This window comes from Carcharhinus amblyrhynchos, chromosome 1 (assembly GCF_965287045.1).
Source record: "Carcharhinus amblyrhynchos chromosome 1, sCarAmb.v2.hapA, whole genome shotgun sequence".
NCBI lineage: Eukaryota > Metazoa > Chordata > Chondrichthyes > Carcharhiniformes > Carcharhinidae > Carcharhinus > Carcharhinus amblyrhynchos.
In genome coordinates, this window is record NC_137324.1 from 44,707,312 (window position 1) to 44,719,797 (window position 12,486).

Genomic DNA, 12,486 nt, shown 5'->3' on the forward strand with positions numbered 1-12,486 from the left:
CAGTGCAGACATGGGCTGAATGGCCTCCTTCTGCACTGTAGTGATTCTATGATTGTTGTAATAATTAGACAACATACTGGGTTTCACATGTATATTTTTATTGATGAGTTACACTACAATGATCAAATACTGCATTGTAAATGTTAAAAAAAGGCTATACACATTCCTATTTCCAAAAATGTTAGAAATAAATTACACTTGGTAATAAATAAAAATCATATTGAACTAAACACTTAAGGCATTATCTACTTGCAAAACAAGTCAATGCAAAAGAATGATGAGTTTCAAAAAATACTTGGAAAGCAGAAGTTAAGTGTTCTCCCTTCCAAACAGTTTTTGAAGCAAATGTAAACAGACAATGGCCACCATATGTGGGATTCATAGCTTCCACTTGTGATGCTGCCAATATTGACTACAAAACATCCTTAAAGAATGCATAGTACAGGAGCTGCTCAATGTGGTACAGACATTTAAAATAAAATTGTTTAATGTAACACCCACCAAGGGACTTCAAATTTAATCCCTCCCCATCTTTTTTAAATATGAGAAATGTGTCACGTCTTAATTGGATAAAGCTGGTAGGAAGAGACAACCAATGTGATCACCGTCCAAAGAAAAAAAACATTCACGCAAAACACCGCTACTGAATTAACTGGCTAAATTCTTTAAATTAATTGTTAATTCCCAATCAGAGAAGATCAGACAATGAAGAATCCCCTAGTCTTAGCACAAACTGCAGCAATCCTTCACAAACTTTCAGCTCATGCACTAAATGGTTATAATAAATTGACTATTTGGTATGTTACAAGAGTATAGATTGGACAAACGTTGAAACTAAAATTTTGGGTCAGTTTGCATACACAGCTGTATTTTCAGGTTCTAAGAATGAAACTGCTGAAGCACACTAGGTAAAGTACTGTTTAGCCTTGAAATCATGGCTTCATTTTTATCATTTAAATCTAAGTACCTTACATATTTTTAGTTTCATGTAAGTCAAAACATTCTATAGAGACAAATTTTACTGTTAGGTGCAAAATTGTTCATACAGAACTAACTAAATAGCTCATTTTCTTTTATACACACTAGCAATTTTAAATATTCATGTTCAACGTGATGTTGATAGTATATACCTTATCCACGACACAATGATAACCAAAAGAAAAGTGTGAATGGTGAAAAATGAAAAAAAACAGAACACCCTGCCAATGCATAAAACATTCATCAATTCCTGAAGGGCAAAAGACAGGTTAATGTTTTGGATTGCAGCCTTCACCTGAAACATTAACCTTTTCTTTCAGACATTGGTGCATTACTGTATGTCTACTATTATGAAACAGAAAATGTGCTGTGGAGATCATAAATTTAATGTTACTGCATCTTCTATAGTAAACTTGAATTTTGGCACAATAATTAATTATGCTGTCTATACCAAATTGGCAACTAACATTTCTACAAGTCACAAATGAGAACATTATTGTGCCAGTTTCAACGTGGTATAGTTTTGTAGACCATTTTTTTTGTCTGGAAGGTGTTGCTTTGTAAAAGGATCACACATATTATAGTTAAAGACAACAACCAATCTCCCACATACATTAATAACCATGATAGATCTAGATCTCCCTTTTCGGTACTCGTAAAATGTTTTGCTTTTTCCTAACAATGCTATCTTTGTTCACAAACAGTAGAAATCATGTAACTAACAAGTCATAATAGGGGAATTTCACAGTAACTTCATTTCAGTGTTAACGTAAGCCTTACTTTTGACTGATGAATAAACTTTAAACTTCAAATGTCCAGAAATTCAGGTACAAAGTTTGTGTAATCACCCCAATGTTTCTTAAAATTGCAAATTTTAATGGAATAATTTAGATGACTTGAATATTGCACTGTTGATAATAAATTTACCCAAGGAAAAAAAAGTCAGTGGCCAATAACTTGATGGGCGCATTTCAACTTTCTAGTCTTCAGATTCAAGGGTCCATATCCCATTCCTGTAATGTGCAATTTATTTGCCATCAACCGTTAGCTTTCAAACAATTAAAGTAAAAGATGTTGGAAATACACAAGCAGTGTGGGTGGCAGTTACAGCTCAATGCTGAGTAATGTTAAGCAGGACATTTTTGGAAACCAGAAAAGCTATTAATAGAGAAATGGATGAGCAAGATCCAGGGGTACAGCGTTCTTTTAAAAATGAAATGCAGAAAACATCACAAACAGGATTTTGGGTTTTATACATAAATATAAATGCAAAGAGCCTTGCATTTGCGAGTTTGAACAAAACAATTACAACTTGCATTTATGTAAGGACTTAAAGTGGAATAAAAATGTTAAGGTGCTCCAGTGAAGTATGAAAAAAACTAAGTCATAAGATATTAAAAGGGCTTACTAAAACCTTGGTCAAACTGGGGGATTTTATGGAAGGTCTTAAAGGAGAGAGAGATGGTGTAGTATATATAAATGACTTGGAAGAGGGAGTAAGTGGTGTGATCAGCAAATTTGCAGATGACACTAAGATGGCTGGATTGGCGGGCAGTGAGGAGCAGTGTCTGGCAATACAATGGGATATAGATAGGCTGGTATATTGGGCAGATATATGGCAAATGGAGTTTAATCCTGATAAATGTGAGGTGATGTATTTTGGCCAGAATAATGTAGGGGGGAGTTATATGATAAAGGGAAAACCTATAAAGAGTATAGAAACACTGAGACCTGGGGGTGCAAGTGCACAAGTCTTTGAAGGTGGCAGTACAAGTGGAGAAGGTTGTGAAGAAAGCTTATGGTACGTTAGCCTTTATAGGAAGGGGTATAGAGTATAAGAGCTGGAGTCTAATGTTGCAGTTGTATAGAACATTGGTTAGGTCGCATTTGGAGTACTGCGTCCAGTTCTGGTCGCCTTACTATCGGAAGGACGTGGAGACGCTGGACAGAGTGCAGAGGAGGTTTACCAGGATGTTGCCTGGTATGGAAGGACTGGGTTATGAGGAAAGATTGAGCAAATTGGGGCTGTTTTCCCTTGAAAGACGGCAACTGAGGTGGGATCTAATAGAGGTATGTAAGATTATGAAGGGTATAGAGTGAATAGTGATAAGCTATTTCCTGTGTTAGAGGCACACAGTACGAGGGGCCACAGGCTTAGGGTGAGGGAGGGGGGGGGGGGGGGGGAGAGGTATAACACGGATATCAGAGGGAAGTTTTTCACAGAGGGTAGTGGGGGTATGGAATGCTCTGCCGAGCAAGGTGGTGGAGGCAGGCACGCTGGAGTTGTTTGAGTGTAACTTAGACAGGCACGAGTGGGTTGGAGATGGAGGATATAGGAGATTGTTTTAAATAAGGTTCATTAGCATTGGGACATCCCTGGTAATGTATAAGGATGTGGAATGATAATGTTTTTCTCTTTTAATTCACAGGTTTTAAGTCGGTCCACCTTGTTGTCCGAGGGGCATACACGCGATGGGTCGTATTAGGGCTGCTCTTGGATGTTTGAGAATAGCCTAGTACTTCACGTCGTTAGTGTGCGGTTAAACTGGACCAGATGCTGGGCAACACGACAGCTCAGTGACTATCACTGTTCGCTGTGCAGACATGGATTTGGGCCAGTGTCTGTGGGAGTTTGCGCATTCTCCCCGTGCTTGCGTGGGTTTTCTCCAGGTGCTCTGGTTTCCTCCCACACCCCAAAGATGTGCTATTAGGCTGACTGGAGGTAATAAATTGTCCCTAAATTAGTTTTCCCTCAATGTGGAATGCCATAAGCATAAATAAGGGTCATGGGTGGAGGGGGGACTGGTAATGTTAAAATGGCAGTGTGGGCTCATTGGGCCGAAGGGCCTGTTTCCCAGGCTGTTTTTGTTCTTTGTGAGGCAGAGGGTTAAGGACAGAATTCCACAGAAGCTAGGCAGCTGGACTGACTGTCATCCACGGAGAAGTGAAGTGGGCAGGAGGAGTGGGGTGCAATACACGTCACAAATCAGTTAGACAGTTTGGGTTTCTTTTTTAAAGTTTATTAGTGTCACAAGTAGGCTTACATTAACAAGGCAGTGAAGTTACTGAGAAATCTGCACTCCGACACCTGTCGGGTACATTTGAAGGAGAATTTAACATGGCCAAAACACCTAACCAGCACATCTTTTGGACTGTGGGAAGAAACCCACACAGGCACAGGGAGAACATGCAAACTCCATAAAGGCAGCGGACCCAAGCTGTGAACTGAACCTAGGTCCCGGTCACTAACAGTGCTGCCTCTAATTGGTTATATCGGAGAGACTAGGCCACGATGGGATTAAAACACAAGGATGAGAAATTAAAATTTGAGACACAGTGGGGGATCAATATTGACCAACAAGCACAGGCAAGATGGGAGAGCAAGACTGTGGATATAAATGGACAGCTGAGTTTTGGGCAGGTTAAAATTGATGAAAAATGGAAGTACTGAGGTTGGATGGGACATAAGTAGTGGTGATGCGAGTTTCATTAGAAATGGACTGGGGACGTTGGATCAGTGTTGTAGTGGGCTGTGATGTAATGAAGATCAAAGCAGACAGACTTTGATGGACACATACATGGGATCAGACTTCAGCTTGAAATTCAGTAGGGTCACCTCAATGGGTTGGTCGTTTTTTTAAAAATACTTTCTGCTTTGTTATTCAAATCAAAGTTCCAACAATGGCCTGATTTTCAAAGATGATTTTGTGGACCTTTAGAAATGCAAGCAGGACCCAAATATGGAGTCCTGCCCCATTTGCGACTGATCTCAATTATAGTAGTTGCAGAATAAGGTGGAACATGACTCATGAGGGAAACCTGAACTCAGCAGAGCTAATATGAACTCAGTTCTGGGCCAAGGGCCTTAACCCACAGTGTGGGAGTTATGAATATTTGGAGTCGATGCAACTCGTCTTGAAGTGAGAAAAAATTTGTAGAACTATCAAGTCTTGAGATTATTTAAATCGCAAAATTAAAAAGTACAAACTGTTAGTGCAAAGTAAAACAAAACTCTGTTCCAGTAGTTTTAATAACTAGACTGAAATAATTATTTAGATCTTTTTTTTATCTCAGCATGTCTCCTAAAGCCTGCCTATGGTGGCTATGGGGGAGTTGACATGGAGGGTGCAAGGGCGAAGGGGTGGTGGGATCAGCATGAGTTGGCATATGAGGCATCACTGGGGTAAGTGGAGTTGTGAGTTGGTATAGATTGGGCATTAAGGTTCGAGGATTATAGGGCCTAAAACATAAGCAAACTAGAACCAAGTCCCACTTTTAAACGGTCTGCCTTGGCACTTGGCAGCCTGTGGTCACCTTCGATCGACATCCTGGGCTCAGGGTCTAACTCTATTCTGGATATGGCCCTTTTCCTGGACCAGAGATCTTAAACTGGGTGTGGCAAGTCTGGAAATTCCCTGATTTGAGCTACATGCTTTGAAAATACGGGTCAGATGGGAAAAAGCTTGTTGAGCTTGAAACATTAGCCAAGGAGGAGGCAGAATAAATGGTGATGATGTACAATTTGTGCCAGGGCTCAAAGACAATGCTTTCATTTATTTTGACAATTCTAGTTTAACTAGAATAGTGCCTCATTTAAGACCAGATATCAGACAAGCAGTCAAAAACAGTGGGAATTCACATTACTTAAGCATAGCAAAGGTTAGGAGAATGTTGCAGTGGAATAAAAGTTGAGGGAATTAGTTAAAAAAGTTGAGGGGAACATGCAGCATGGATAGGATTTTGAATAAAGTGCACAAAAAAGTTTTTTTTAAATGAAGTCTGTGGTGAAGCAGTGGCCGTAATACCTTTTTTAAAGAAAGAAAAAGATATGGAAAGGTATCGAGAAGGTCAGGGAAATAAGATTTACATCAAATAGCACCTCCTGAGAGTTGGCACAAGCTACAGATTATCACAACAAAATGCTTCACTGCAACTGGCTATTGGGATTGAGACCTATAAATTAAAAGGAATTGGGAGGATAAAACAGGACATGAAAAAAGGGTAAGGAAATGGTTTTAGATTAAAACCACAGCCAAATGCTCTATGCTATAATTTTTATGAATTGAAATGGAAAAACAGGTAGGTTTTAAGACAAGGCCTCTAATTCATGCAAAAACATTGACATGTTTTCTTATTCAGACGCTAGATTTGGGATTCGTCAGAATTTGCTGTTTTATTCCAGATTTCCAATATTTAGTTTTGATTTTTGAATGCAGAGAATTGAGAATATTTCTAGAAGCTGATATTAACTTGAATTGGTCCAAATAAGGTTGGTTAAATAGGCAAGAAGCACCTCAAACATTTTAATATTTCAATAAGGTTGCAAGACAAAAATCCGACACATGGTGAACATTTTTGTATTGAAATGATCGTAGTGCAACGGTTTCACATGTATTGGAATAGGGTATTTTGTTAACTGGAAGCTTTAACAAAGAGCAGCATCAACCTGGAAGGCAAAGACTGAGTAATTCAGACAAGTCACTGTTTGCGTGGAGTGTTAGCGCAGGACACGTGCATACCAGAACATACACAATACAACATTGTAATATTGAAACAACAATTAGCAATAATTAATTTCTCAAAGATCGTGAAGGAGGGGTGGGAGTAAGAGATTAGTAACTTCTGCGCTGGATTTATTGACGCTTTGGTGGCAACACACTGAGCATATAATTGACTCCTTTAATTACTGCTTAAATTACACAACTTGAATCGAGTCTTGCACCAGCAAATTTTTAGTTTGATGTCAAAAATTCTTCACTTTAGTGTTATCACAAACTCAGACTTCTTATTCATACTAATACCCACCAAAGCTGGGTAGAAATACATTATTGTTCTCTTAATTTTTGACCACAGGCGCCATATGGATAAAATATATTAATGCCTTATTTTTCTTTATAAATACATATACATACATATACAAACTAAAGTAAACAACAACCATTAGCTTTTAAATCAGACAGCAAGTTATTTAGACTAGATTCCCTGATCAAATATGAATTTGTTATTCTGATTGAAATATTTCCACTGAAATATGATATTTAATTGGCTGAATTAAGAATTTTCACTCATTAAGCTTCTGGCTCAAAGATGCTGTTCAAGGTAACCATCTAATTTTTGTGATAGCAGTATTAGATCATCTCCGAAGGGCCAGATTTGAATCTGTCTTTTTATATTTGTACTTTCCTAACAATTGGCTTGGTTATTTTATAGGCTTCAGTGTTTTGTTTTGGAAGGTGTATATGGAATGAAAGATAGATTATGAAATGTATGGAAACCTTTTTTTAACCAAATAAATCAGCCAAGTTACACTTCCATATCCCACTAAATTGCCTGGAACTTTCACCCCCTTCCTGCTTAATGAGGGCCTCTAGTGACAGCATACTGGGAGAATTTAAAATAACAATTTCTACTCAATTGGCACATATTTCATAATGATTATAACTTATTTGGACAAGAGCATGCATTGATTTTTACTAATTAAAAATGAAATGTGTAGTGCTGAGAATGACCAGAACAAAGACTTCAACCAAGTTTCCTTAAGTTAAACTTCCTAAAATTTGAAGACATAAATTAAATGAATTTTAAATATTGCCATATTATAGCTACAACTATCCCTATAGTTTTAGCAATTGCTAAATGCTTCAAGTGCAGGACAGTAAATACACATTTCAGCTCCATTTCACATGTGTTGTCCATACAACACCCTTTTTGCACCTCTGCTCGTTTCTGATGCCAAATTTGAAATGAATTATTCACTTGTATCATGGTTTTCATTTTGTCAATTCTCCAACATTCCTTTAACTGAGGAAGCACACATTAACCATCTTTAGGCAGAGTTATACAACCTCCCTTCCTCTCAAACAAATGGAACATCAATCTGCCCACAAAAACCCTACAAAGTTTTTTATATTTCCATGATTTCTTTTTAAATCAAAAAAGACAAAACAAAAATATTTTTCCTTTTTCAAAACAATAACTTCAAGGGGGAAATAACCTTGAATGTAAGACCTTGTGTTTACAAGAATAGTCCAAAACTTGTGTATAGCACAACAGTATGAAGTGTACTTTGGCTTCACTCAGCAGAGTGATATGTAAAATCAAAAGGTTGATATATGAAAAATCTTTAACAAAAAGCTATGTTAGTGTTATCAAATTCTGAATGGTAGTGAAGTTAGAAACCTCTAACAAATTATTAACCTGATATACATTAGAAAGACAATGAGATTTTCATGCTTTAAAACCTCAATCACTTTTAGGTCAAATATCATTGTCTCTAAATGCAATAGTAAACATGTATATAAAGATAAACTAGTACCCTTCAAATACAAACAGCCAAATATTGGTAGACAGAAAAACTGCTGGATTTTGCTTTCAGTTCATGATAGTGGAGCTTTGAATCATGCCTGAAATAGTATTCCATTTCGTCCCTTTCCCCCCCACCCCACCCCAAAAAGCAGATGGGGAAAAAAAAAATCAGGATTACACAATACAACCACTGCTAAGCAGTAGGATTAATTGTCACCTTCTATCACACACAAATTCAGCACTGCATTCACATCCACTTATGAATGCCACAATGATGGTCTGCTTTTTGTTTGAAACACGGACACTAAGTGCATGTCCTACCATAGGAGGAAGCAATGGCTGTTAGTTTTACAATTACAGTGGAAAGCATCAGTCACATTATTGAACATTGCAAGTGGTGGAGGTGGCCTGGCAACACATGCAGGTGGGATTTACTGATTTGGGGGGAATAAGATCCAGGTCTTCATCATCTGGAATTTCATCTAACCGATAGCCATCCTTCAAGAGCTGGATATTCAAGTCTTGATTAATCTGCTATAAAGAGGAAAAATGTCAGTAACTCAGGTGGGATTTTCTTGGTCATGTGGAAATGCTATTGTTAATACCTTGTAGCATTGTCAGATAAAAACAAGAAAAAAGGATCAGGATGCTAACCATCTTCCCCAAATCTTCCAAGTTAATTTGCAAAAATAAAAGTAATTTTTCTAAGCTTAGATTTATTCAAAACATCTATTTCACATCAAGAAAAGCAAGCAAAGCTCACAAAATATCTTCTATATTCACAATACTTAAGAAAAGATTAATGGGAGAACAGGGTAATAGTCTGCAAATTAAACTCTGTTAAAGACAAGGATGACAGATTAGAAAGGTTGCTTTAAGTACAGAAAGGAGGACTTCCACATTAAGGTGGTGTGATCCGATAGCCGAGTACAAAAAGTAGTTACACCTACATATCAACATCTATCCACAAACTGAAACCATGTCTGTGGTGGTGGGAAGTTCAGAATTTTACACGAAGACTAAAGTCAGTTTATCTTTCCCTACTGCAGAGGTTTTCAAACAGGGCACACTGCAGATGCAATATTGTACTATAAATCATGATCACAATGCAGGTCACAAAAAAGTAGCAATACTACTTTGTGTTAGATGGCTTGTTTGGATTAGAACATTTAACTTTTAACAAAATTAAGACGACAATGATCTTTTATACACCACATAAGAGGCCACTCAGTTTGTTGTCTCATTGAGTTTTGAGGAGCAATTATCAATTAGTTTCAATTTCCTGCTCTTTTTCCACTATCTCAATTCTCTCACTTAAGATCTATCCAATATCCCTTTGAAAGTTAATGAATCTTCTCTCATTTCACTGTGATGGAACATAACCTAACACTGTTTTTATAAAAATATATCCTTATTACTATTTCTTAACTTTAAACTCTTGATGGAACAAAGTCCATCAAGATGGCTGTGGTCTGAGTCACCAGAACAAGATAAAACGTTTTGTAGGTTCAGAAATGTCACACTATTATTTCTAAGGAGCGACTAACAGACCAGCTAGGCACTGCAAAGCCAACTTCAAACAGACCTACATTAAGGCCATCTGTATTTGATAGACTAGCAAAGTGCTGCTTTGGAGACAATGTCTTCTCAAACACCAGACCCTGAACAATAGTACTTTTGTCAACAGTGACTGAAATGTCCTAAGTTTGGACCACATAACATCCAAACAGCAGATAAACTGTTTTGTAAAAATATTGTGAAGGGAAGGTCATATGACCTAAAACTCTGGCTTGACGAACAGGTTAATATGATCACCTCTGCTGAAAGTTTTGCATAAAATAATCCTCAACTCACCGCTAGCTCCTTTGCCGATTTTAAAATCTATGTCCTCTGGTTAGCAACCATTCTACCACGGGAATCAATTTATCCTATTCTGCTATGGGCATGAACTTATCAAATTTTTTTTAAACATTAAGTGCATTGTCATAGCACTTTGCATATTCAACTTGGATGCTACATTTTCAGAGGAATTTAGAAGGTTGGTTAGACATGATCAGAGGATCATCCAGTGCTGCGAGGTCATGCTCTGGCTCAATATCAGAACCATGGACATCCTAAACAGGCTGAGGACTTAAAACACGAGTGCTAAAATAAACTAGATTTATGAACTCATGACAACCTGTTAGCCAATGAATCTGGAGATAGCAGTAGAATGGAAACAGACCATTGAGGCTCCTTATATATTAAAGGATATTTTACACCAGTCTCAACTCTGCTCCATGTGAAATAATAAAATCAATTCTGTCATTGGTACATATAACTCACCTCAGCTGAAGAATAACCTGATGAAGAGTACCTTGACATGTCAAAATCATCATCACTGCAAGGAAATAAAAAGTTTCACTTTTCAATAACAATTGCAGATCTTGAGAGGCCTCTCTGCAATATGTGTTCTACTATAGATTTAATGTCATGCAGGATTTTATCTTTAAAGTAACAGGTAATTAGAACAAAGAAAATTACAGCAAAGGAACAGGCCTTTCAGCCCTCCAAGCCTACACCAACTATTGCCCCACAGAACTAAACTAGTTGGAAATCAGTTTGATTTTGTAGAAGTAGCTACATTTTTTAGAAAACAGATGCATGACTTACAATGGTGAGATAATATCTTAAGTGATGAAATAGGTTTTACAAAGAAATTGATTTCATAAAACCAGCTAAGGCTAACTTTTTTATTTTGTAGAGAAAATAGAACACCACTCAGTGGCCTTTTAAAATTTTACCAGTTAAAAACATACCTTGGCTTGCATCCCCTGCAGAGAAACTCTGTCCAGTTAGAATTAAAATTTGTAGTTAAAACAATAAAATTTTCATGGGTATAATTATAAATGTCTATAAAGTTAAACCTATACAACTTTAGAAAAGGTAATGTGTTAGGAACATTGCTTTATCACCAATGGAAGGATTAGACATTTTTATTAGCTGCTACCATGGTAATCAGCTGAGCAGACAGAAGGATTAGTCAGCTATGATGCTGTGATATGGCAAACACCACAATGTTGGAGCGTTTTTTCAATTAAAACAGACTCCTTCCAATTTTATGCTCCAAAACAACATTCACAAACCATTTTAAGTCTAATGGTTTCCTCTCACAGTCCGGAAGATGTGCTGGTTAGGTGCATTGGCCATGCTAAATTCCCTCTCAGTGTAGTCGAACAGTGTGGCGACAAGGGGATTTTCACAGTAATTTCATTGCAATGTTAATGTAAGCTTCCTTGAGGCACAACAATAAACTGTAAAAAATAATTAGATATGCTGGAATGGAAAGCAAGCAATGGGTAGCTACCATTTACTTTACTAGACAAGTGCGACAGCAAGACAGACAGGCATTCTGTGGTATGCAACTTTTGACTTCCAGAACCTTTCCACCATTTATGGTGCACAGTCAGGAATGTGATGGAATACTTTCCATTTGCCCGGATGAGCGAGTTTCCAATAATTTCAAAATTCAACACCATCAAGGACAATACAGAGGCAACTCTTCCACTACCTCAAATATTTATTCCCTCCACACTGTCTCCAGAGTGTACTATCTACAGGATGCTCTGCGACAACTTGCCCAAATTCCTTCTCAGCAGCAGCTCCCAAACCTGTGACTTCAACTGCCGACAAGAACAGGTGAACGTGAACACCACCACTTCCAAGTTTCTTTCCAAACTCCACACCGTACTGACTTGGAAAGTAGAAATTTAAACGTAGGGCCAAACAGGTAGATGCAAGATGGGACACTGGTTTTGAATTCAACCTTACACAAGAACCGTGGAAAGGAGAAAAAAGCAGTGGAGTGATTAGTAAGGATAGTGGGATTGAGAGTGGGTTTTTTTTTGGAGACGGTAGCAAAAACAGTTTTAGAAACATAGAACAGTACAGCACAGTACAGGCCCTCATTGTTGTGCCAAGCTATGTCCAAACCCAAGATCAAGCTATCCCACTCCCCATCATTCTGGTGTGCTCCATGTGCCTATCCAAAAACCACTTGAAAGTTCCTGAAGTGTCCAACTCTATCACAGCAAGCAGTGTATTCCACACCCCAACCACTCAGTGAAGAATCGACCTCAGACATCCCTTCTATACCTGCCACCATAAACCTTATAGTTATGCGCCCTACTAACAGCTACATCCACCCGAGGAAATAGTCTCTGC

The 12,486-nt window shown here is 37.8% G+C and overlaps 1 protein-coding gene across 2 annotated transcripts in view; it reads right to left on the reverse strand.

Moving 5' to 3' along the window:
• Positions 1–3,155: 3,155 nt before the first annotated feature.
• Positions 3,156–12,486, reverse strand: part of fam219aa (family with sequence similarity 219 member Aa) — a 70,775-nt gene continuing 61,444 nt past the window's right edge. Inside the window, exons 5-6 of one of the 2 annotated variants that reach the window (XM_080215890.1) lie at positions 10,609–10,663; positions 3,156–8,814 (exon numbers count right to left, since the gene is read on the reverse strand). In XM_080215890.1, coding sequence (XP_080072016.1) covers positions 8,662–8,814; positions 10,609–10,663 — 208 coding nt within the window. In that variant the 3' untranslated portion in view covers positions 3,156–8,661. Of the gene's footprint in view, positions 8,818–10,608; positions 10,664–12,486 lie in introns of both variants that reach the window. The other variant, XM_080215802.1, reaches the window with a different exon arrangement.